Raw genomic sequence first — 22,226 nt, forward strand, 5'->3', positions numbered from 1 at the left:
GGGGCACAAATAACTCGGGCTCTGATTGGGGTTCGGCCGCCGCACGGGGAGGGACCCCCGCCCCCCCAGACCCCCCCCAAACCCCCCCGGGCACCCCCAAATCCCCCCGGGCACCCCCAAAGCCCCCAGACCCCTCCCAGCACCCTCAGACCCCCCCAAGACCCCCCGAGCTCTCCCTGAGCCCCCAAAACTCCCCAGAGCCCCCCGGATCCCCTCTCAAACCTCCCCAGACACCCCCAAACCCCCCCGGGCACCCCCAAATCCCCCCGGACCCCCCCAAAGCCCCCAGACCCCTCCCAGCACCCTCAGACCCCCCAGAGACCCCCCGAGCTCCCCCTGACCCCCCCAAAACCCCCCAAATCCCCCCCAGACCCTCCCTGGACTCCCCCGTGGACCCCCCCAGACCCCCTCGGGAACCCCAAATCCCCCAGATCCCCCCAAGTCCCCCAGACCCTCCCCGGACACCCCCAAATCCCCCCGGGCACCCAAATCCCCCAAAGACCCCCAGAGCTCTCCCTGACCCCCCCAAAACCCCCCCAAAACCCCCCGGATCCCCCCCCGGGTCCCCCCAAATCCCCCAGACCCCTCCCAGCGCCCTCAGACCCCCCCAAAGACCCCCAGAGCCCACCCAGCACCCCCAAAACCCCCCCAGACCCTCCCCAGACCCCCCCAGACCCCCCAAATCCCCCAAACCCCCCCGGGCCCCCCCAAAACCCCCCCAGAGCCCCTCGGATCCCCCCAGACCCTGCCGGGACCCCCCAGGCCCCCCCCAAAGACCCCCAGAGCTCTCCCTGACCCCCCCAAACCCCCTCAGAGCCCCCCAGACCCCCCCAAATCCCCCCGGCCCCCCCAAATCCCCCAAATCCCCCCAGAGCTCTCCCTGACCCCCCCAAACCCCCTCAGAGCCCCCCAGACCCCCCCAAATCCCCCCAACCCCCTTGGACACCCCTGTGGACCCCCCAAAGACCCCCCGGGCCCCCCCAAATCCCCCAAAGACCCCCAAAACCCCCTCCAGCCCCCCCAAAACCCCCAGAGCCCCCTGGACACCCCCATAGGCCCCCCATAGACCACCCATAGATCCCCTATAGATCCCCCATAGACCACCCATAGATCCCCTATTTATCCCCCATAGATCCCCTATAGATCCCCTATAGATCCCCCATAGATCCCCTATAGATCCCCTATAGATCCCCTATTGATCCCCCATGGATCCCCCATAGATCCCCTATGGATCCCCCATAGATCCCCTATAGATCCCCTATGGATCCCCCATAGACCACCTATAGATCCCCCATAGATCCCCCATGGATCCCCTATGGATCCCCCATGGATCCCCTATGGATCCCCTATAGACCACCCATAGATCCCCTATAGATCCCCCATGGATCCCCTATTGATCCCCCATAGATCCCCCATGGATCCCCTATAGATCCCCCATGGATCCCCTATGGATCCCCTATAGACCACCCATAGATCCCCTATAGATCCCCCATGGATCCCCTATTGATCCCCCATAGATCCCCCATGGATCCCCTATAGACCCCCTTATAGATCCCCTATAGATCCCCTATAGATCCCCCATAAATCCCCCATGGATTCCCCATGGACCCCCTATAGATCCCCTATGGATCCCCTATGGATCCCCTATAGATCTCCTATGGATCCCCCATAGACCACCCATAGATCCCCTATAGATTCCCTATTGATCCCCTATAGATTCCCATATAGATCCCCTATAGATCCCCCATAGATCCCCAACAGCCCCTCCTATAGATCCCCTATTGATCCCCCATCAATCCCCTATAGATCCCCCATAGATCCCCTATGGATCCCCCATAGATCCCCTCCAGACTCCCCTATGGATCCCCCCTATAGCTCTCCTATAGATCCCCCATAGATCCCCAACAGCCCCTCCTATAGATCCCCTATTGATCCCCCATCAGTCCCCATATCGATCCCCCTTATTGATCCCCTATAGATTCCCCTATTGATCCCCCATAGATCCCCCATGGATCCCCCCTATAGCTCTCCTATAGATCCCCCATAGATCCCCAACAGCCCCTCCTATAGATCCCCTATTGATCCCCATCAGTCCCCGTATCGATCCCCCTTATTGATCCCCTATAGATTCCCCTATTGATCCCCCATAGTTCCCATAGATCCCCCATGGATCCCCCATAGATCCCCTATAGATCCCCTATTGATCCCCCATGGATCCCCCATAGATCCCCTATTGATCGCCTATTGATCCCCCATAGATCCCCTATTGATCCCCCATAGATCCCCTATTGATCCCCCATAGATCCCCCATAGATCCCCTAGATCCCCCACAGGTGAGGGAGGGGCGATCCCCATCCTTGATCTGATTTCATTTGCATTTCATTTGCATTTCATTTGCATTTCGTTTGCATTCCACTTTTATTTCATTTTTATTTAATTTTATTTCACTTTTATTTAATTTTATTTCATTTTTATTTCCAAAATCCAGGAAAGTTCCATTAAAAACCCGCGGGGGGGTTTGGGGGGGGCACAGCGAGACTGGGGGGAGGGGGGACCCCGAAATTTGGGGGGGGGATGAGCAGAACCCCACAGGGGACCCCAAAATTTGGGGGGGGGAACCCCGGGACCCCAAAATTTGGGGGGGGGAACCCCGGGACCCCAAAATTTGGGGGGGTCTTCAAGTTTTGGGGGGTCTCACCCCCAACCAGGGACCCCAAATTTTTGGGGGGCACCCAATGATCCCAAAATTTGGGGTGGGGGGACTCAGGGGGGCCCCAAAATTTTTGGGGGGGGGCTGAAAATTTGGGGGGGTCCCGATGATTCTGGGGGTGCTGGGGGGGTTCCGGGATTTTGGGGTCCCGAAGATTTTGGGGGGGTCTCAATGATTTTGGGGTCCCTGGGGATTCTGGGGGGGTTCAGGGGGATTTTGGGGTCACGATGATTTTGGGGTGTCAGATTTTGGGGTCCCCAGGGATTTTGAGGTCACGATGATTTTGGGGTGCCAAATTTTGGGGGGGTTCAGGGAGATTTTGGGTCCCCAGGGATTTTGGGGTTCAGAAGGATTTTGGGGTCACGATTTTGGGGTCCCCGGGGATTTTGGGGGGGTTCAGGGGGATTTTGGGGTCACGATGATTTTGGGGTCACGATGATTTTGGGGTCCCCAGGGATTTTAAGGTCCTGAGGATTTTGGGGTCACAATGATTTTGGGGTGCCGAATTTTGGGGGGGTTCAGGGAGATTTTGGGGTCCCCGGGGATTTTGGGGGGGTTCAGGGGGATTTTGGGGTCACGATGATTTTGGGGTCCCCAGGGATTTTGGGGTCACGATGATTTTGGGGTCACAATGATTTTGGGGTGCCGAATTTTGGGAAAGTTCAGGGGGATTTTGGGGTCCCTGAGAATTTTGGGGGGGTTCAGGGGGATTTTGGGGTCACGATTTTGGGGTCCCCGGGGATTTTGGGGTTCACAGTTTTTGGGGTCGCGATGATTTTGGGGTGTCGGATTTTGGGGGGGTTCAGGGGGATTTTGGGTCCCCAGCGATTTTGGGGTTCAGAGGGATTTTGGGGTCCCGATTTTGGGGTTCAGGGGGATTTTGGGGTCCCCGGGATTTTGGGGTCCCGATTTTGGGGTCCCCAGGGATTCTGGGGTCACGATGATTTTGGGGTTCAGAAGGATTTTGGAGTCACGATTTTGGGGCCCCCAGGGATTCTGGGGTCACGATGATTTTGGGGTTCAGAAGGATTTTGGAGTCACGATTTTGGGGTTCAGGGGGATTTTGGGGTCCCCGGGATTTTGGGAGGGTTCAGGGGGATTTTGGGGTGTCGATTTTGGGGTCCCCGGGATTTTGGGGTCCCGATTTTGGGGTCCCGATTTTGGGGTCCCCGGGATTTTGGGGGGGTTCAGGGGGATTTTGGGGTGCCGATTTTGGGGTCCCCGGGATTTTGGGGTGCCGATTTCGGGGTCACGGCTCGTTGGGGTTGGGGTTGGTGTCCGGGTACTTGGTGAGGTCAAAGGTCAAAACTTTGCTGATGACGCAATCGCCTTGCTGGGGGGGGGAGGGGTCACGGGGGGGTCCCCAGACCCCCAAAAATCCCCCCGAGCCCCAAAAATCCCCCCGAGCCCCCCAAAAATCCCCCCGAGCCCCAAAAATCCCCCAGACCCCCAAAAATCCTCCTAGACCCCCCAAAAATCCCCCCGAGCCCCAAAATTCCCCCCGAGCCCCAAAAATCCCCCCGAGCCCCCCAAAATTCTCCACACCCCCCAAAAATCCCCCTGACCCGCCAAAATCCTCCCTGACTCCCCAAAATTCCCCTGACCCCCCCAAAAATCCCCCCCGAGCCCCCCAAAATCCCCAGACCCCCCTAAAATCCCCAGACCCCCCTAAAATTCCCCCTGACCCCTCCAAAATCCCGCCTGACCCCCCCAAAAAATTTTGGGGATTTTTTGGGGTTTTTTTGGGGGATTTTTGGGTTTTTTTTTGGGGATTTTTGGGGATTCTTGGGGGGATTTTTGGTGATGTTTTAGGGATTTTTTGGGATTTTTGGGGATTTTTTTGGGAGGATTTTTTGAGATTTTTTTGGGATTTTTGGGGATTTTTTTGGGATTTCTTTGGGGACGTTTTGGGGGATTATTGGGAATTCTTGGGGGGATTATGGGGGATTTTTTTTGGGATATTTGGGGGGATTTCTGGGGGATTTTTGGGGAATTTTTGAGAATTCTTGTAGGGATTATTGGGGATTTTTTTTGGGATATTTGGGATTTTTTTTTGGGATGTTAAGGAGATTTTTTTGTGATTTTTGGGGATTTTGTGGGATTTTTGGGGGATTCTTGGGGGGATTTTTGGGGATTTTTTGGGGGAATTTTTGGGGGGATTTTTTGGGGATTTTTGGGGATTTTTTGGGGATTTTGGGGGATTTTAAGGGGATTTTTTTGTGATTTTTGGGGATTTTGTGGGATTTTTGGGGAATTTTGGGGATTTTTGGGGGGATTTTTTGGGGGGATTTTTGGGGATTTTTTGCATTTCCAGTTTTCCCACTGATTTTTTGGGATATTTTTGGGGATTTTTTGGCATTTTTGGATATTTTTAGCATTTCCAGGGGTGTTTTTTGGGTATTTTTGTTATTTTTTGGTATTTTTTGGGGGATTTTTTGGGGGGATTTTTTGGGGGGATTTTTTGGGATTTTTTGGGGGATTTTTTGGTATTTTTGGGTATTTTTGGGGATTTTTTGGGGGGATTTTTTGGGATTTTTGGGGGGATTTTGGGGTATTTTCAGGGCTATTTTTTGGGGTTTTTTTGGGGATTTTTTGCATTTCCGGTTTCCCATGGATTTTTGGGGATATTTTGGGTTTTTTGGGGTTTTTTGGGTGTTTTTGGTACCTCGGGGTAGACGCCGATCAGGCTCTGGGCCTTGGTGTAAAATTCCTCCTTCAGGGAGATGACGATGGCCTGGAAATTGGCAGCCGACTGCTCCTTGATGTAATTGGCCACCTGGAACCCCAAAAAACGCGTTTTTCACCCCAAAAAACGGACTCGGCACCCCGAAAAATGGATTCGGCACCCCAAAAAACGTCTGGCACCCCAAAAATCGCGTTTTTCACCACCAAAAATGCATTTTTTGCCCCAATAACCTCATTTTTCACCCCAAAAATCATATTTTTTACCCCAAAAAATTCATTTTTCACCCCAAAAAATGGACTCGGCACCCCAAAAAACATGTATGGTACCCCAAAAATCACATTTTTTACCTCAAAAAATGCATTTTTTGCCCCAAAAAACCACGTTTTGTACCCCAAAAAACAGACTTGACACCCCAAAAAATGTATTTGTCACCCCAAAAATCGCATTTTTTACCCCAAAAATCGCTTTTTTCTCTCCAAAAAAGGACCTGGCACCTCAAAAAACCCTCATTTTTCACCCCCAAAAAATGCATTTTTTGTCCCAAAAAACACGTTTTGCACCCCAAAAAATGGATTTGGCACCCCAAGAAATTGATTCATCACCCCAAAAATCGCATTTTTTACCCCAAAAAATGGATTCAACACCCTAAAAATCGCATTTTTTACCCCAAAAATCATGGTTTTTTAACCCCCCAAAATCGCATTTTTCACCCCCAAAAAATGGATTCGGCACCTCAAAAATGAGGAGGGGACCCCAAAATTGGGGTGGGAGACCCCAAAAAATGAGGAGGGGACCCCAAAATTGGGGGGTGGGGGCAGAAAAATCAACTCAGTGAGGGGAAAACGGGGTGGGGGTGACCCCAAAATCCCAGGAAGGGAACCCCAAAAATGGGGTGAGGACCCCAAAAATGGGGAGGGGGACCCCAAAAAATGATAAGGGCACCCCAAAATTGAGGAGGGAACCCCAAAATTGGGGTGGGAAACCCGAAAATTGGCGGAAAATTGGCAGAAAAATCAACTCAGTGAGGGGAAAACGGGGTGGGGTGACCCCAAATTTACACGAGGGGAACCCCAAAAATGGGGTGAGGACCCCAAATTGAGGTGGGGGACCTCAAAATTGGGGAGGGGACCCCAAAAATTGGGTGGGAGACCCGAAAATTGGCATAAAAATCAACTCAGTGAGAGTAAAATGGGGTGGGGTGACCCCAAATTTACACGAGGGGAACCCCAAAAATGGGGTGAGGACCCCAAAAATGGGGAGGGGGACCCCAAAAATGGGATGGGAACCCCCAGAAATGAGGAGGGGAGCCCAAAATTGGGATGGGACCCCAAAATTGGCAGAAAAATCAACTCAGTGAGGGGAAAACGGGGTGGGGTGACCCCAAATTTACACGAGGGGAGCCCCAAAAATGGGGTGAGGACCCCAAATTGAGGTGGGGGACCCCAAAATTGGGGAGGGGGCCCCCAAAATTCGCACCTTGCCGATGTTGGTGTTGTCCAGCGCGGCGTCGATCTCGTCCAGCACGAAGAACGGCGCCGGTTTGTAACTGGGGGGGCCGAGCTGGGCTGGGACCCCAAATTTGGGGCACCCCGGAAGGAGCCGGCCCCGGGTTTGGGGTCCCCCCCGAGGGTTTTGGGGTCCCTGAAGGGTTTTTGGGGTCCCCCCCGAGGGTTTTGGGGTCCCCGGGGATTTGGGGTCTCATTGGGGGGGGGGTTTTGGGAGGATTCTTTGGGATTTCCCTGGGAGATTTTGGGATTTGCTTCAGGATTTTTGGGGTCCCTGAAGGATTTTTGGGATTTCGCTCGGGATTTTTGGGGTCCCTGAAGGATTTTTGGGGTCCCCCCGTGGGATTTTTGGGGTCCCTGAAGGATTTTTGGGGTCCCCCCCGAGGGTTTTTGGGGTCCCTGAAGGATTTTTGGGGTCCCCCCCGAGGGTTTTGGGGTCCCTGAAGGATTTTGGGGTCCCCCCCGAGGGTTTTGGGGTCCCTGAAGGGTTTTTGGGGTCCCCCCCGAGGGTTTTGGGGTCCCCGGGGATTTGGGGTCTCATTGGGGAGGTTTTTGGGGGGATTCTTTGGGATTTCCCCGGGAGTTTTTGGGATTTGCTTCAGGATTTTTGGGGTCCCCCCGTGGGATTTTTGGGGTCCCTGAAGGATTTTTGGGATTTCGCTCGGGATTTTTGGGGTCCCTGAAAGATTTTTGGGGTCCCCCCGTGGGATTTTTGGGGTCCCTGAAGGATTTTTGGGGTCCCCCCCGAGGGTTTTGGGGTCCCCGGGGATTTGGGGTCTCATTGGGGAGGTTTTTGGGGGGATTCTTTGGGATTTCCCATGGAAATTTTGGGATTTCCATTGGGATTTTTGGGGTCCCTGAGGGATTTTTGGGGTCCCCCCGTGGGATTTTTGGAGTCCCTGAAGGATTTTTGGGGTCCCTGAAGGATTTTGGGGATTTCCCATGGGATTTTTGGGGATTTCTCTCTGGATTTTTGGGGATTTCCCTCAGGATATTTGGGATTTCTCTGTGGATTTTTGGGATTTCCCTCAAGATTTTTGAGATTTCATTTGGGATTTTGGGATTTTACTTGGGATTTTAGGAATTTCTCCTGGGACTTTGGGATTTCTTTTGGAATTTTAGGATTTGTTTTAGGATTTTTGTATTTCTTTTGGGATTTTTGGGATTTCTTTTGGGATTTTTGGGATTTCTTTTGGGATTTTGGGATTTAATTTGGGATTTCGGGCTCCCACCTGTGGATGGCAAAGAGCAGCGCCAGCGCCGCCAAAAGAGGAGATCCCCCGGGATTTCCCATGGGGGTTTTTGGGATTTTTGGGATTTCCCTCAGAATTTTGGGATTTCTTTTGGGGTTTTTGGGATTTCCCTCAGGATTTTGGGATTTCTTTTGGGATTTTTGGGATTTCTTTTGGGATTTCGGGCTCCCACCTGTGGATGGCGAAGAGCAGCGCCAGCGCCGCCACGGTTTTCTCGCCGCCGCTGAGGTTGTCCATGGGCCGGAACCGTTTCCCGGGGGCGACGCAGTTGTAGTTGATGCCATCGAGGTACGGCTCCTCGGGGTTCTCGGGGCCCAGGAACGCCTGGGGGACATTTGGGGACATTGAGGTGACATTTGGGGACATTGAGGTGACATTTGGGGACATTGAGGTGACATCTGGGGACATTGAGGTGACACTGATGCCATCGAGGTACGGCTCCTCGGGGTTCTCGGGGCCCAGGAACGCCTGGGGGGACATTTGGGGACATTTGGGGACATTGAGGTGACATTTGGGGACATTGAGGTGACATTTGGGGACATTGAGGTGACATTGAGGTGACATCTGGGGACATTGAGGTGACACTGATGCCATCGAGGTACGGCTCCTCGGGGTTCTCGGGGCCCAGGAACGCCTGGGGGACATTTGGGGACATTTGGGGACATTGAGGTGACATCTGGGGACATTGAGGTGACATTGAGGTGACATCTGGGGACATTGAGGTGACACTGATGCCATCGAGGTACGGCTCCTCGTGGTTCTTGGGGCCCAGGAACACCTGGGGGGACATTTGGGGACATTGAGGTGACATTTGGGGACATTGGGGACATTGAGGTGACATCTGGGGACATTGAGGTGACATTTGGGGACATTGGGGACATTGAGGTGACATCTGGGGACATTGAGGTGACATCTGGGGACATTGAGGTGACATTTGGGGACATTGGGGACATTGAGGTGACATTGGGGACATTGAGGTGACATCTGGGGACATTGAGGTGACATTTGGGGACATTGGGGACATTGAGGTGACATTGGGGACATTGAGGGGACACTGATGCCATCGAGGTACGGCTCCTCGTGGTTCTTGGGGCCCAGGAACACCTGGGGGGACATTTGGGGACATTGAGGTGACATTGGGGACATTGGGGACATTGAGGTGACATCTGGGGACATTGAGGTGACATTGGGGACACAGGGAGGGCTCCTTGGGGCACAGCTGTGTGCCAGCCATGTGCCAGCTGTGCCAGCTGTGTACCAGCCATGCCAGCCATGTGCCAGCTGTGCCAGCTGTGTGCCATGTTCCAACCGTGTGCCAGCCGTGCCAGCTGTGTGCCAGCCATGCCAACCGTGTTCCAGCCGTGCCAGCCGTGTGCCAGCCGTGTTCCAGCTGTGTGCCAGCCGTGTTCCAGCCGTGTGCCAGCCGTGCCAGCTGTGCCAGCTGTGCCAGCTGTGCTCACCTGGGCGCTGCTGTTCCGGGACAGGGCTTTGTAGATCTCGTCGATGTTGGTGGCCACGGCCTCGAAGCAGGAGTTGAAGCGGTCGAAGCGCTCCTTCTTCATCTGCTCAAACGCCTGCTTGGCCTTCTTGGCGCGCTTGCGGGCGGCCTCGAACTCTGGGGACACCCAGGGGACATCAGGGACACCCAGGGGACAGCTGGGGACACCCAGGGGACATCAGGGACACCCAGGGGACATTGGGGACATCAGGGACACCCAGGGGACAGCTGGGGACACCCAGAGACACCCAGGGGACACCCAGGGACAGCCATGGGGACGTTGGGCTCAGCCCAGCCCTGCTTGGCCTTCCTGGGGTATTAATGGGTGGCCTCGAACTCTGGGGGACATTGGGGACACCAGAGACACCCAGGGGACATCAGGGGACATCAGAGACACCCAGGGGACATCAGGGACACCCAGGGGACATTGGGGACACCAGAGACACCCAGGGGACATCAGAGACACCCAGGGACACCCAGGGGACACCCAGGGGACATTGGGGTGAGCCCAGTCCTGCTTGGCCTTCCTGGGGTATTTACGGGTGCCCTTGAACTGTGGGGGACATTGGGGACACCAGAGACACACAGGGGACATCACAGACACCCAGGGGACATTGGGGACACCAGGGGACAGCCATGGGGACAGCCAGGGGACATCAGGGGACATCAGGGATGGTCAGAGGACATTGGGGACACTGGGCTCAGCCCAGCCCTGCTTGGCCTTCCTGGGGTATTTACGGGTGGCCTCAAACTCTGGGGGACATTGGGGACACCCAGAGGACACCAGGGATGGTCAGGGGACATTGGGGACACCCAGGGACAGCCACGGGGACACTGGGGTCCATCATATCCCAGCAGCTGAGGTCTCATCCCTGACACTCCCCCGTGTCCCCAGGGTGTCCCCAGGGTGTCCCCAGGTGTCCCCAAGGTGTCCCACCGTCCCAGGTCTCCTGGAACCTTTCCCCCCCATGTCCCCAGGGTGTCCCACCATCCAAGGTCTCCTGGAACCTTTTCCCCCCGTGTCCCCACAGTGTCCCCAAGGTGTCCCCAGGGTGTCCCCCCGTCCCAGGTCTCCTGGAACCTTTTCCCCCCATGTCCCTGAGGTGTCCCCAAGGTGTCCCCAGGGTGTCCCACCATCCGAGGTCTCCTGGAACCTTTTCCCCCCATGTCCCTGAGGTGTCCCCAGGGTGTCCCCCCATCCAAGGTCTACCAGAACTTGTCCCCATCTCCCCGTGGTGTCCCCCCATGTCCCCAAGGTGTCCCCAAAGTGTATCACCATCCTAGGTCTCCTGGAACCTTTCCCCCCCATGTCCCCAGGGTGTCCCTAAGGTGACCCCAAGGTGTCCCCCCAAGTCCCCAAGGTGTCCCACCGTCCGAGGTCTCCTGGAACTTGTCCCCCCATGTCCCCCCCATGTCCCCCCCATGTCCGCAACGTGTCCCCAGGGTGTTCCCCCATCCAAGGTCTCCTGGAACCTTTCCCCCCATGTCCCTGGGGTGTCCCCCCATGTCCCCAATGGTGTCCCCAGGGTGTCCCACCACCCAAGGTCTACCAGAATTTGTCCCCATGTCCACGTGGTGTCCCACCATGTCCCCAACGTATCCCCCCCATCTAAAGTCTGGAACTTGTCCCCCCATGCCCCCATGGTGTCCCCAAGGTGTCCCCAGGCTGTCCCACCGTCCGAGGTCTCCTGGAATTTGTCCCCCCATGTCCCCAGGGTGTCCCCAAGGTGTCCCACCGTCCGAGGTCTCCTGGAACTTGTCCCCCCATGTCCCCAGGGTGTCCCCAGGCTGTCCCACCGTCCGAGGTCTCCTGGAACTTGTCGCGGACGCTCTCCAGCTTCTCCATGGCCTTCATGTTGGGCGCGGCGATGCGCTGCAGGACGCTCTGCTGCTCCGTCAGCCGCTGCTGCAGCGCCGCCATCTCCTGCCGGATCTCCTCCTCCGCCTGCGCGTCCTGGGGACATCAGGGGACATCAGGGGACAGCAGGGGACAGCAGGGGACACGGGGACATCAGGGGACACGGGGACATGGGGCGTGATGGGACACGGGGACACAGGGACATCAGGGGACAGCAGGGGACAGCAGGGGACATCAGGGGACACGGGGACATCAGGGGACACGGGGACATGGGGCGTGATGGGACACGGGGACACAGGGACATCAGGGGACATCAGGGGACACGGGGACATCAGGGGACACGGGGACATCAGGGGACACGGGGACATGGGGCGTGATGGGACACGGGGACACGGGGACATCAGGGGACAGCAGGGACACAGAGACATGGGGACATCGGGGGAGAGCAGGGACATGGGGACATGAGGTGTGATGGGACATGGGGACACGTCAGCACCACCATCTCCTGCTGGATTTCCTCCTCCGCCTGCGTGTCCTGGGGACACGGGGACACGGGGACATCAGGGGACACGGGGACAGCAGGGGACACGGGGACAGCAGGGGACAGCAGGGGAGAGCAGGGACATGGGGACATCGGGGGACATGGGGACACGGGGCATGATGGGACAAGGGGACATGTCAGCGCCGCCATCTCCTGCTGGATCTCCTCCTCGTCCTGCGCGTCCTGGGGACACGGGGACACGGGGACATCAGGGGACAGCAGGGGACACAGGGCGTGATGGGACATGGGGACACGGGGACATCAGGGGACACGGGGACATCAGGGACATGGGGACATCAGGGACATTTGAGACGTTGGGGGACAGCAGGGACATCAGGGGACATTGGGGACACGAGGACATGGGGACATGGGACATGAGGGGATATGGGGACATCAGGGGACAAGGGACACGTCCAGGTGTGTTGGCATGTGCCCATGCGTGCCCAAGGCATACCCAGCTGTGCCCATGACATGCCCAGGACATGCCCAGGGTGTGGCCAGGTGTGCCCAGGTGTGCCTGCCATGCCTCAGGTGTGCCCAGGCCATGCCCGGGTGTGCTCAGGCCATGCCCAGGTATGCCCGTCATGCCCAGGTGTGTCCCAGGTGTACCCAGCTGTGCCCAGGACATGCCCAGGTGTGCCCAGAACACACCCAGGGTGTGCCCAGGTGTGTTGGCATGTGCCCATGCGTGCCCATGGCATATCCAGGTGTGCCCAAAACACACCCAGCTGTGCCCAGGCCATGCCCAGCTGTGTCCCAGGTGTGCCCAGGCCATGCCCAGCTGTGCCCATGCGTGCCCAGGTGTGTCCCAGGTGTGCCCAGGCCATGCCCAGGTGTGCCCAGGTGTGCTCAGGCCATGCCCAGCTGTGTCCCAGGTGTGCCCAGGCGATGCGCAGGTGTGCCCAGGCCATGCCCAGCTGTGTCCCAGGTGTGCCCAGGCCATGCCCAGCTGTGCCCAGGCCATGCCCAGCTGTGTCCCAGGTGTGCCCAGCTGTGTCCCAGGTGTGCCCAGGTGTGCCCAGGTGTGCCCAGCTGTGTCCCAGGTGTGCCCAGGTGTGCCCAGGCCATGCCCAGCTGTGCCCAGGCCATGCCCAGCTGTGTCCCAGGTGTGCCCAGCTGTGCCCAGGCCATGCCCAGCTGTGTCCCAGCTGTGCCCAGGTGTGCCCAGCTGTGCCCAGGCCATGCCCAGCTGTGCCCAGGCCATGCCCAGCTGTGTCCCAGCTGTGTCCCAGGTGTGCCCAGGCCATGCCCAGGTGTGCCCAGGTGTGCCCAGGCCATGCCCAGCTGTGTCCCAGCTGTGTCCCAGCTGTGCCCAGACCATGCCCAGCTGTGTCCCAGCTGTGCCCAGCTGTGCCCAGGCCATGCCCAAGTGTGCCCAGCTGTGCCCAGGCCATGCCCAGCTGTGCCCAGGCCATGCCCAGGTGTGTCCCAGCTGTGCCCAGGCCATGCCCAGGTGTGCCCAGCTGTGCCCAGGTGTGTTTTCGGGTATCCCAGCCGTGCCCACCTTCAGCTCCTCGGGCAGGTCGCTGTAGTCGATCTCGATCAGAGCCTCGCGGGCGTAGAGGCTGGAGCTGCGCTGGGAGCTGCCACCCGCGTCCTCGGCGGTGCCACCGCCCTGAGGGGACATTGGGGACACTCAGGGGACATCGGGGACATTGGGGACATTGGGGACACTCAGGGGACATGGGGACACTCAGGGGACACTGGGAAAATGGGGACACTCAGGGGACACGGCTGGAGCTGCGCTGGGAGCTGCCACACGCGTCCTCAGAGGTGCCACCGCCCTGAGAGGACATTGGGGACACTCAGGGGACATGGGGACACTCAGGGGACATGGGGACATCGGGGACACTGGAGACACTCAGGGGACACTGGGAAAATGGGGACACTCAGGGGACATGGGGACACTCAGGGGACACGGCTGGAGCTGCGCTGGGAGCTGCCACCCGTGTCCTCGGCGGTGCCACCGCCCTGAGGGGACATGGGGACACTCAGGGGACACCGGGGACATTGGGGACACTCAGGGGACATCGGGGACACTCAGGGGACATGGGGACACTCAGGGGACATGGGGACACTCAGGGGACACGGCTGGGGCTGCGCTGGGAGCTGCCACCCGTGTCCTCGGCGGTGCCACCGCCCTGAGGAGACATTGGGGACATCAGGGACACTCAGGGGACATCGGCAACACTCAGGGGACATTGGGGACAATGGGGACACTCAGGGGACACTGGGGACATTGGGGACACTCGGGGGACATGGCCGGAGCTGCCACCTGCATCCTCCCCAGTGCCACCACCTGTCCCCACCTCCTCCTGGCTGATGTTGTCCATGGAGCCGTGCGCCAGCGGCAGGACATGGGGTGACACAGGGTGACAGGAGGTGACCCAGGAGGACACAGGGTGACACAGGGGTGACACAAGGTGACCCAGGGGTGTCCCCAGCCCCCGTCCCCACCTCCTCCTGGCTGATGTTGTCCATGGAGTCGTGTGCCAGCCGCAGGACAGGAGGTGACCCAGGGGTGACACAGGAGGACACAGAGGAACAGGGGGTGACACAGGGTGACACAGGGTGACACAGGGGTAACACAGGGTGACCCAGGGGTGGCACAGAGGTGACAGGGGTGTCCCCTGCTCCTGTCCCCACCTCCTCCTGGCTGATGTCGCCCATGGAGCCGCGCGCCAGCGGCAGCCGGGGGGGACAGAGGAGGACAGAGGAGGACAGGAGATGACCCAGGGTGACAGAGGTGACACAGGGTGACAGGGGTGACACAGAGGTGACCCAGGGGTGTCCCCACCTCCTCCTGGCTGATGTCGTCATGGAGCCGCGCGCCAGTGGCAGGACAGGGGGTGACACAGGAGGACAGGGGTGACACAGAGGTGACACAGGGTGACAGAGGTGACACAGGGTGACAGGGGTGACCCAGGGGTGTCCCCACCTCCTCCTGGCTGATGTCGTCCATGGAGCCGCGCGCCAGCGGCAGCCGGATGTCCTGCATCTTGCAGGCCTGCAGCAGGTTGTGGCGGTCGCTGCGCTTCTGCTCCAGCTTGGTCTCGATGGCCGTCACCTCCTTCTGCAGGTGGGTCATCTCCCTGGGGACACGGACACGTGTGGGGACACGGACACGGGACAGGGACACGGGACAGGGACACGGACATGGGACAGGGACACAGGACACGGTGTGGGGACAGAGACACGTGTGGGGACACAGACACGGGACACAGGGTGGGGACAAGGACACGGGACAGGGACACGTGTGGGGATAGGGACATGGAAGAGGGACACGATGTGGGGAAACGAACACAGGACATGGGGTGGGGACAGGGACATGGGACAGGGACACGGGGTGGGGACAGGGACACGGGACAGGGACACGGTGTGGAGACACAGACATGGGACACAGGGTGGGAACAGGGACATGGAACAGGGACACGTGTGGGGACAGGGACATGGAAGAGGGACACGATGTGGGGAAACGGACACGGGACACGGGGTGGGGACAGGGACACAGGCACAGGGACACGTGTGGGGACAGGGACATGGGACAGGGACACGGGGTGGGGACAGGGACACGGGACAGGGACACAGGACAGGGACACGGGGTGGGGACAGGGACACAGGACATGGCCATTTGGCCCCGCCCCTTTGGCCACACCCATTTTAACCCCGCCCTCACTCATTGGCCCAGCCCTTTTGGCCACACCCCTTTTACCCCACCCTCCCTCCGAGGCCCCGCCCCCTTTGCCCTCACCCTCACTTGGTGACCAGGCCCCTTCTGGCCCCGCCCTCACTCATTGGCCAGTCTCCCGTTGGCCCCGCCCCCTTTGGCCCCGCCCTCACTTGTTAACCACGCCCCTTCTGGCCCCGCCCTCGCTCATTGGCCCCTCTCCCGTTGGCCCCGCCCCTTTTAGCCCCGCCCCTTCTGGCACCGCCCTCACTCATTGGCCACTCTCCCATTGGCCCCGCCCCTTCTAACCCTGCCCTCCCTCATTGGCCCCTCTCCCGTTGGCCCCGCCCCTCCGTGGCCCCGCCCCCTGCCCCGCCCTCACTTGTTGGCCCCGCCCAGCTTCTTGCGGATCTCGTCCATCTCGTGGTTTTTGTCGTTCACCTCCGACTTCTTGGCCAGGTGTTGGTTCTTGAGGTCCTGCAGCTGCGCCATGGTCTCGTCGATGATCTTCATGTGCCGCTGCTCCTCCTGGAACGGCCCAAAATCGGATAAAATTCACCCAAAATTCACCCCAAATCATCGCCCCTCTTCATGGGTCACTGCTCCTCCTGGAACGGCCCAAAATCACCCAAAATCACCCAAAATTCACCCAAAATTAAAGCAAAGTCATCACTGATCTTCATGGGCCACTGCTCCTCCTGGAACGGCCCAAAATCGGCCAAAATTGACCCAAAATTAAAGCAAAGTCATCACAGATCATCATGGGCCACTGCTCCTCCTGGAATGGCCCAAAATCACCCAAAATTCACCCAAAATTCAGCCAAAATTAACCCAAAATTAACCAAAAATTACCCAAAAATCCATTCTGATTCACCTCAAACCCCAAAAAATTTAAAAAAACCCCAAAAAAATCCCCCAAAAGTCCCAAAAAACCCCAGAAGAACCAAAAAAACCTCCAAATCTTTTATATCTTCTCCATCTCGGCCTCGTCCTGGTCTCCACGGTCCCACCTCAGCTCTTCTCCACCAGGGACCTCCCGAGACCCCAAAACACCTCAAAAACCCCAAAAAGTCCCAAAAAACCCCAGAAGAACAAAAAAAACCCTCCAAACCTTTTATATCTTCTCCATCTTGGCCTTGTCCTGGGCTCCACGGTCCCACCTCAGCTCTTCTCCACTAGACCCCAAAATACCTCAAACCCCCCCAAAAAGTCCTAAAAAACCCCAGAAGAACCCAAAAAAACCCCAAAAATCCCCAAACCTTCTTGACCTTCTCCATCTTGGCCTCATCCTGGTCTCCATGGTCCCACCTCAGCTCTTCTCCACTATGGAGGTCCCAAGACCCCAAAACACCTCAAAACCCCCCCAAAAATCCTAAAAAACCCCCAAAAAAACCCAGAAGAACCCAAAAAACCCCAAAAATCCCCAAACCTTCTTGAGCTTCTCGATCTCGGCCTCGTCCTTGCGCACGCCCTGCTCCCACATCAGCACCTTCTCCTGGTCTTCCCGCAGCTGGTTGCGCTCGAAGTCCAGCTGGATCCCCAAGCGCGTCTTCTGGTTCTCGAACTCCAGCCTGGTGGGACCGCCAGGACGTTTTTTTGGGGTTCCTCAGAAGTTTTTTGGGGTCCTTCAGGTGTTTTTGGGGCTCTTCAGAGGTTTTTTGGTATCTCTGAGATATTTTTTGGGGTTCTAGAGAAGTTTTTGGGGACCTTGAGATGTTTTTTGGGGTTCCTCAGGTTTTTTTGGGGTTTCTGAAATGGGTTTCGAGTTTTGGTGTCCCTGAGGGGTTTTTGGGGTTCCTCAGAGGTTTTTTGGGGTGGTTCAGGTGTTTTTTGGGGTTTCTGAGATGGGTTTTGAAGTTCCTCAGAGGTTTTTAAAAGTCCTTCAGGTGTTTCTGGGGTTCCTCAAAGGTTTTTGAGGTTCTTGAGGTGTTTTGGGGGTCTCTGAGTGGTTTTTTGGGATCTCTGAGATATTTTTTGGGGTTCTAGGGAAGCTTTTGGGGACCCTGAGACGTTTTTTGGGGTTCCTCATAAGTTTTTTTGGGGTTTCTGGGAAGTTCTTTGAGGTTCTTGAGATGTTTTTTGGGGTTCTTCAGGTGTTTTTTGGGGTTTCTGAGATGGGTTTCGAGTTTTGGGGTCCCTGAGGGGTTTTTGGGGTTCCTCAGAGGTTTTTTGGGGTGGTTCAGGTGTTTTTTGGGGTTTCTGAGATGGGTTTTGAGGTTCCTCAGAGGTTTTTTAGGGTCCTTCAGGTGGTTTTGGGGTTCCTCAGAGGTTTTTGAGGTGTTTTTGGGGTCTCTGAGTGATTTTTTGGGATCTCTGAGATATTTTTTGGGGTTCTAGAGAAGTTTTTGGGGACCCTGAGATGTTTTTTGGGGCTCCTCAGAGGATTTTTTGGGGTTTCTGAGAAGTTCTTTGAGGTTCTTGAGATGTTTTTTGGGGTTCTTCAGGTGTTTTTTGGGGTTTCTGAGATGGGTTTCGAGTTTTGGGGTCCCTGAGGGGTTTTTGGGGTTCCTCAGAGGTTTTTTGGGGTGGTTCAGGTGTTTTTTGGGGTTTCTGAGATGGGTTTTGAAGTTCCTCAGAGGTTTTTAAAAGTCCTTCAGGTGTTTCTGGGGTTCCTCAAAGGTTTTTGAGGTTCTTGAGGTGTTTTGGGGGTCTCTGAGTGGTTTTTTGGGATCTCTGAGATATTTTTTGGGGTTCTAGGGAAGCTTTTGGGGACCCTGAGACGTTTTTTGGGGTTCCTCAAAGGTTTTTTGGGGCGTTTCTGAGAAGTTCTTTGAGGTTCTTGAGATGTTTTTTGGGGTTCTTCAGGTGTTTTTTGGGGTTTCTGAGATGGGTTTCAAGTTTTGGGGTCCCTGAGGGGTTTTTGGGGTTCCTCAGAGGTTTTTTGGGGTGGTTCAGGTGTTTTTTGGGGTTTCTGAGATGGGTTTTGAGGTTCCTCAGAGGTTTTTTAAAGTCTTTCAGGTGTTTCTGGGGTTCCTCAGAGGTTTTTGAGGTGTTTTTGGGGTCTCTGAGGGGTTTTTTGGGATCTCTGAGATATTTTTTGGGGTTCTAGAGAAGTTTTTGGGTACTCTGAGACTTTTTTGGGGTTCCTCATAAGTTTTTTTGGGGTTTCTGGGAAGTTCTTTGAGGTTCTTGAGATGTTTTAAGGGTTCTTCAGGTTTTTTTGGGGTTTCTGAGATGGGTTTTGAGTTTTGGGGTCCCTGAGGGGTTTTTGGGGTTCCTCAGAGGTTTTTTGGGGTGGTTCAGGTGTTTTTTGGGGTTTCTGAGATGGGTTTTGAGGTTCCTTAGAGGTTTTTTAGGGTCCTTCAGGTGTTTTTGGGGTTCCTCAGAGGTTTTTGAGGTTCTTGAGGTGTTTTTGGGGTCTCTGAGTGATTTTTTGGGATCTCTGAGATATTTTTTGGGGTTCTAGGGAAGTTTTTGGGGACCCTGAGATGTTTTTTGGGGTTCCTCAGAAGTTTTTTTGGCGTTTCTGAGAAGTTCTTTGAGGTTCTTGAGATGTTTTTTGGGGTTCTTCAGGTTTTTTTGGGGTTTCTGAGATGGGTTTCGAGTTTTGGTGTCCCTGAGGGGTTTTTGGGGTTCCTCAGAGGTTTTTTAGGGTGGTTCAGGTGTTTTTTGGGGTTTCTGAGATGGGTTTTGAGGTTCCTCAGAGGTTTTTTAGGGTCCTTCAGGTGGTTTTGGGGTTCCTCAGAGGTTTTTGAGGTTCTTGAGAAGTTTTTGGGGTTCCTCAGAGGTTTTTGAGGTTCTTGAGAAGTTTTTGGGGTTCCTCAGAAGTTTTTGAGGTTCTTGACGTGGTTTTGGGGTCTCTGAGGGGTTTTTTTGGGTCCTTCAGCTGTTTTTGGGGTCTCTGAGGGGTTTTTTTGAGTCCCTGAAAGGTTTTTCGGGGTTCCTTCAGGTGATTTAGCTTCCTCAGAGGTTTTTTGGGATCTCTGTGAGGTTTTTTTGGGTGTCCTGAGGGTTTGGAGGACCCCCTGGGCCATTTTTGGGGTTTTAGTGGATTTTGGGGACCCCTCGGGCAATTTTTGGGGTTTTGGGGACCCCCCTGGGGTCGTTTTTGGGGTGTCCTGACCTTTTCTTGGCGATCTCGTTCTGCCTCTTCACCTTCTCCTCCTCGAACTCCCGAATGTTCCGGACGCCGATTTCCCGGCAGAACTCCTCGAAAACCTCGTCCTCCACCTGGGGAACCCCAAAATCTGGGGGACCCCAAAAAAATCCGCCCAAAAAAACCCAAATCCCCCCCAAAAAACCACCAAAATCCCCCTTAAAAAGCCCCAAAATCCCCCCCCAAAAAATCCCCCCTAAAAGCCCCAAATTCCCCCCAAAATCCCAAAATCTGGGGGACCCAAAATCCCCCCCAAAAAAACCCAAATCCCCCCAAAAAACACAAATTGCTCCCAAAAATCCACCCACAAAAAACCCTCCAATCCCTCCCAAAAAAAACCCAAAAAATCCCAAAATCCCCCCAAAAAATTCCCCAAAAAACCCCCAAATCCATCCTTAAATATCCCCAAAATCCCCCCCCAAAAAACCCAAAATTCCCCAGAAATCCCTAAAATATCCCCAAAAATCCCCCCAAAAAAACCCCAAAATTTCCCCCAAAATTTTTGGGAAAAATTCCTCACATTTTTTTGTATTTCCCCCAAATTTGGAGGATAATTCCCAAATTTTTGGGGGATTTTCCCCAAATTTTTCCCAATTTTTTAAAAATTTTCCTCTATGTTTTTTTTAATTTCCCCCAAATTTTTGCAATTTTTCCCCAAATTTTTGAGGTTCTTTCCCAAATTTTTGGGGGATTTTCCCCCCAAATTTTTTTAAATTTTCCTCGATTTTTTTTTTAATTTCCCGCAAATTTTTGTGATGTTTTCCCAAGTTTTTGTGAATTTTCCCAAATTTTAGGGTTTTTTCCCAAATTTTTTTGTATTTTCCCCAAAATTTTTGGGAATTTTCCCAAAACCTCTGGAATTTGCCCCAAACCTGGTTCATTTTCTCCTTCAAATCCTTCATCTCCCGCTCCCGGCCTTGGATGATCCGTTTGATGTCGTTGATGCGCGGCCCAAAATTGGCCAGTTCGCTCTCCAGCTTGGACTTCTCCTGGAAAATTTGGGGAAAAAAAGGGAAAAAATGGGAAAAAATGTTAAAAATTCGGACAAAAGGGGATAAACCGGGAAAAAATAGGAAAAAAAAGGGAAAAAAATGGAAAAAAAATGGGGAAAATGGGGAGAAAATGGGGAAAATGGGATCAAAATGGACGACTGCAGCTTGGGCTTGTCCTGGAAAAATTTGGGGAAAAAAAGGAAAAAAATGGTAAAAATGTTAAAAATTGGGAAAAAAACAGGAAAAAGATAGAAAAAAAATGGGGAAAATTGGGGAAAAAATGCTGGAAAAAATGGGGAAAATGGGATCAAAATTGGCAACTCCAGCTTGGACTTCTCCTGGAAAATTTGGGGGGAAAAATGGGAAAAAAAGGGAAAAATGTTAAAAATTGGGAAAAAAGGGAAAAAAATGGGGAAAATTGGGGGAAAAAATCTAGTTATTCCCGAAATTCACATTTTTTTCCCAAAAAAATTCAATTTTCCTTGTAAAATTCACGTTTTTATCCAAAAAGATCACATTTTAACTCCCAAAAATCCCATTTCCCCCCCCCAAAATCCCTTTTTTTCCCCAAAAAATCAGATTTCTTTTTCTCAAAATTTATTTTTTTCCCAAAATTCATGTTTTTCACCCCAGATTTGGTCCCACCTGCAGGTTGAGGGCCCGGTGCTGGGTGTTGCTCTGCTCCAGGTCACTTGGGGAATATTTGATGGGAGTATTTTCCCAAAAATTCCCATTTTTTCCCAAAAAATCAACATTTTTTCCCCAAAATTCCCGATTTTTCCCCCAAAATTCCCATTTTCCCCAAAAATTCCATTTTTCCCCCCAGAATTCCTAATTTTTCCTCAAAATTCACATTTTTTTCTTCCAAAAATTCACATTTTTCCTCCAAAAAATCAGATTTTTTTCCCGAAAAATCCCATTTTTCCCCCAAAAAATCAGATTTTTTTTCTCTTTTTTTTTTTGTTTCCCAAAATTCATGTTTTTCACCCCAGATTTGGTCCCACCTGCAGGTTGAGGGCCAGGTGCCGGGTCTTGGTCTGCTCCAGGTCACTTTGGGAATATATGATGGGGGTATTTTCCCCAAAATTCCCATTTTTCCCCAAAAAATCAACAATTTTTCCCCAAAATTCCCGATTTTTCCCCCAAAATTCCCATTTTCCCCAAAAATTCCATTTTTCCCCCAGAATTCCTAATTTTTCCTCAAAATTCACTTTTTTTCTTCCCAAAATTCACATTTTTCCTCCAAAAAATCAGATTTTTTTCCCGAAAAATCCCATTTTTCCCCCAAAAAATCAGATTTTTTTTCTCTTTTTTTTTTTTTTTTCCCCAAAATTCATGTTTTTCACCCCAGATTTGGTCCCACCTGCAGGTTGAGGGCCAGGTGCCGGGTCTTGGTCTGCTCCAGGTCACTTTGGGAATA

General features: G+C 54.3%; 1 protein-coding gene across 1 annotated transcript in view; it reads right to left on the reverse strand.

Moving 5' to 3' along the window:
* Nucleotides 1–2,399: 2,399 nt before the first annotated feature.
* SMC1A (structural maintenance of chromosomes 1A) overlaps nucleotides 2,400–22,226 on the reverse strand; it is a 42,134-nt gene continuing 22,307 nt past the window's right edge. The window contains exons 14-25 of the mRNA XM_085563969.1: nucleotides 20,687–20,803; nucleotides 19,782–19,888; nucleotides 17,148–17,289; nucleotides 16,101–16,246; nucleotides 14,990–15,143; nucleotides 13,556–13,666; nucleotides 11,450–11,606; nucleotides 9,615–9,769; nucleotides 8,327–8,478; nucleotides 6,873–6,942; nucleotides 5,376–5,486; nucleotides 2,400–4,043 (exon numbers count right to left, since the gene is read on the reverse strand). Of these exons, the coding sequence (XP_085420095.1) occupies nucleotides 3,960–4,043; nucleotides 5,376–5,486; nucleotides 6,873–6,942; nucleotides 8,327–8,478; nucleotides 9,615–9,769; nucleotides 11,450–11,606; nucleotides 13,556–13,666; nucleotides 14,990–15,143; nucleotides 16,101–16,246; nucleotides 17,148–17,289; nucleotides 19,782–19,888; nucleotides 20,687–20,803 (1,506 nt within the window). The 3' untranslated portion in view covers nucleotides 2,400–3,959. The remainder of the gene's footprint in view (nucleotides 4,044–5,375; nucleotides 5,487–6,872; nucleotides 6,943–8,326; nucleotides 8,479–9,614; nucleotides 9,770–11,449; nucleotides 11,607–13,555; nucleotides 13,667–14,989; nucleotides 15,144–16,100; nucleotides 16,247–17,147; nucleotides 17,290–19,781; nucleotides 19,889–20,686; nucleotides 20,804–22,226) is intronic.

Source organism: Lonchura striata, chromosome 31, assembly GCF_050655825.1.
Source record: "Lonchura striata isolate lonStrDom1 chromosome 31, ASM5065582v1, whole genome shotgun sequence".
NCBI lineage: Eukaryota > Metazoa > Chordata > Aves > Passeriformes > Estrildidae > Lonchura > Lonchura striata.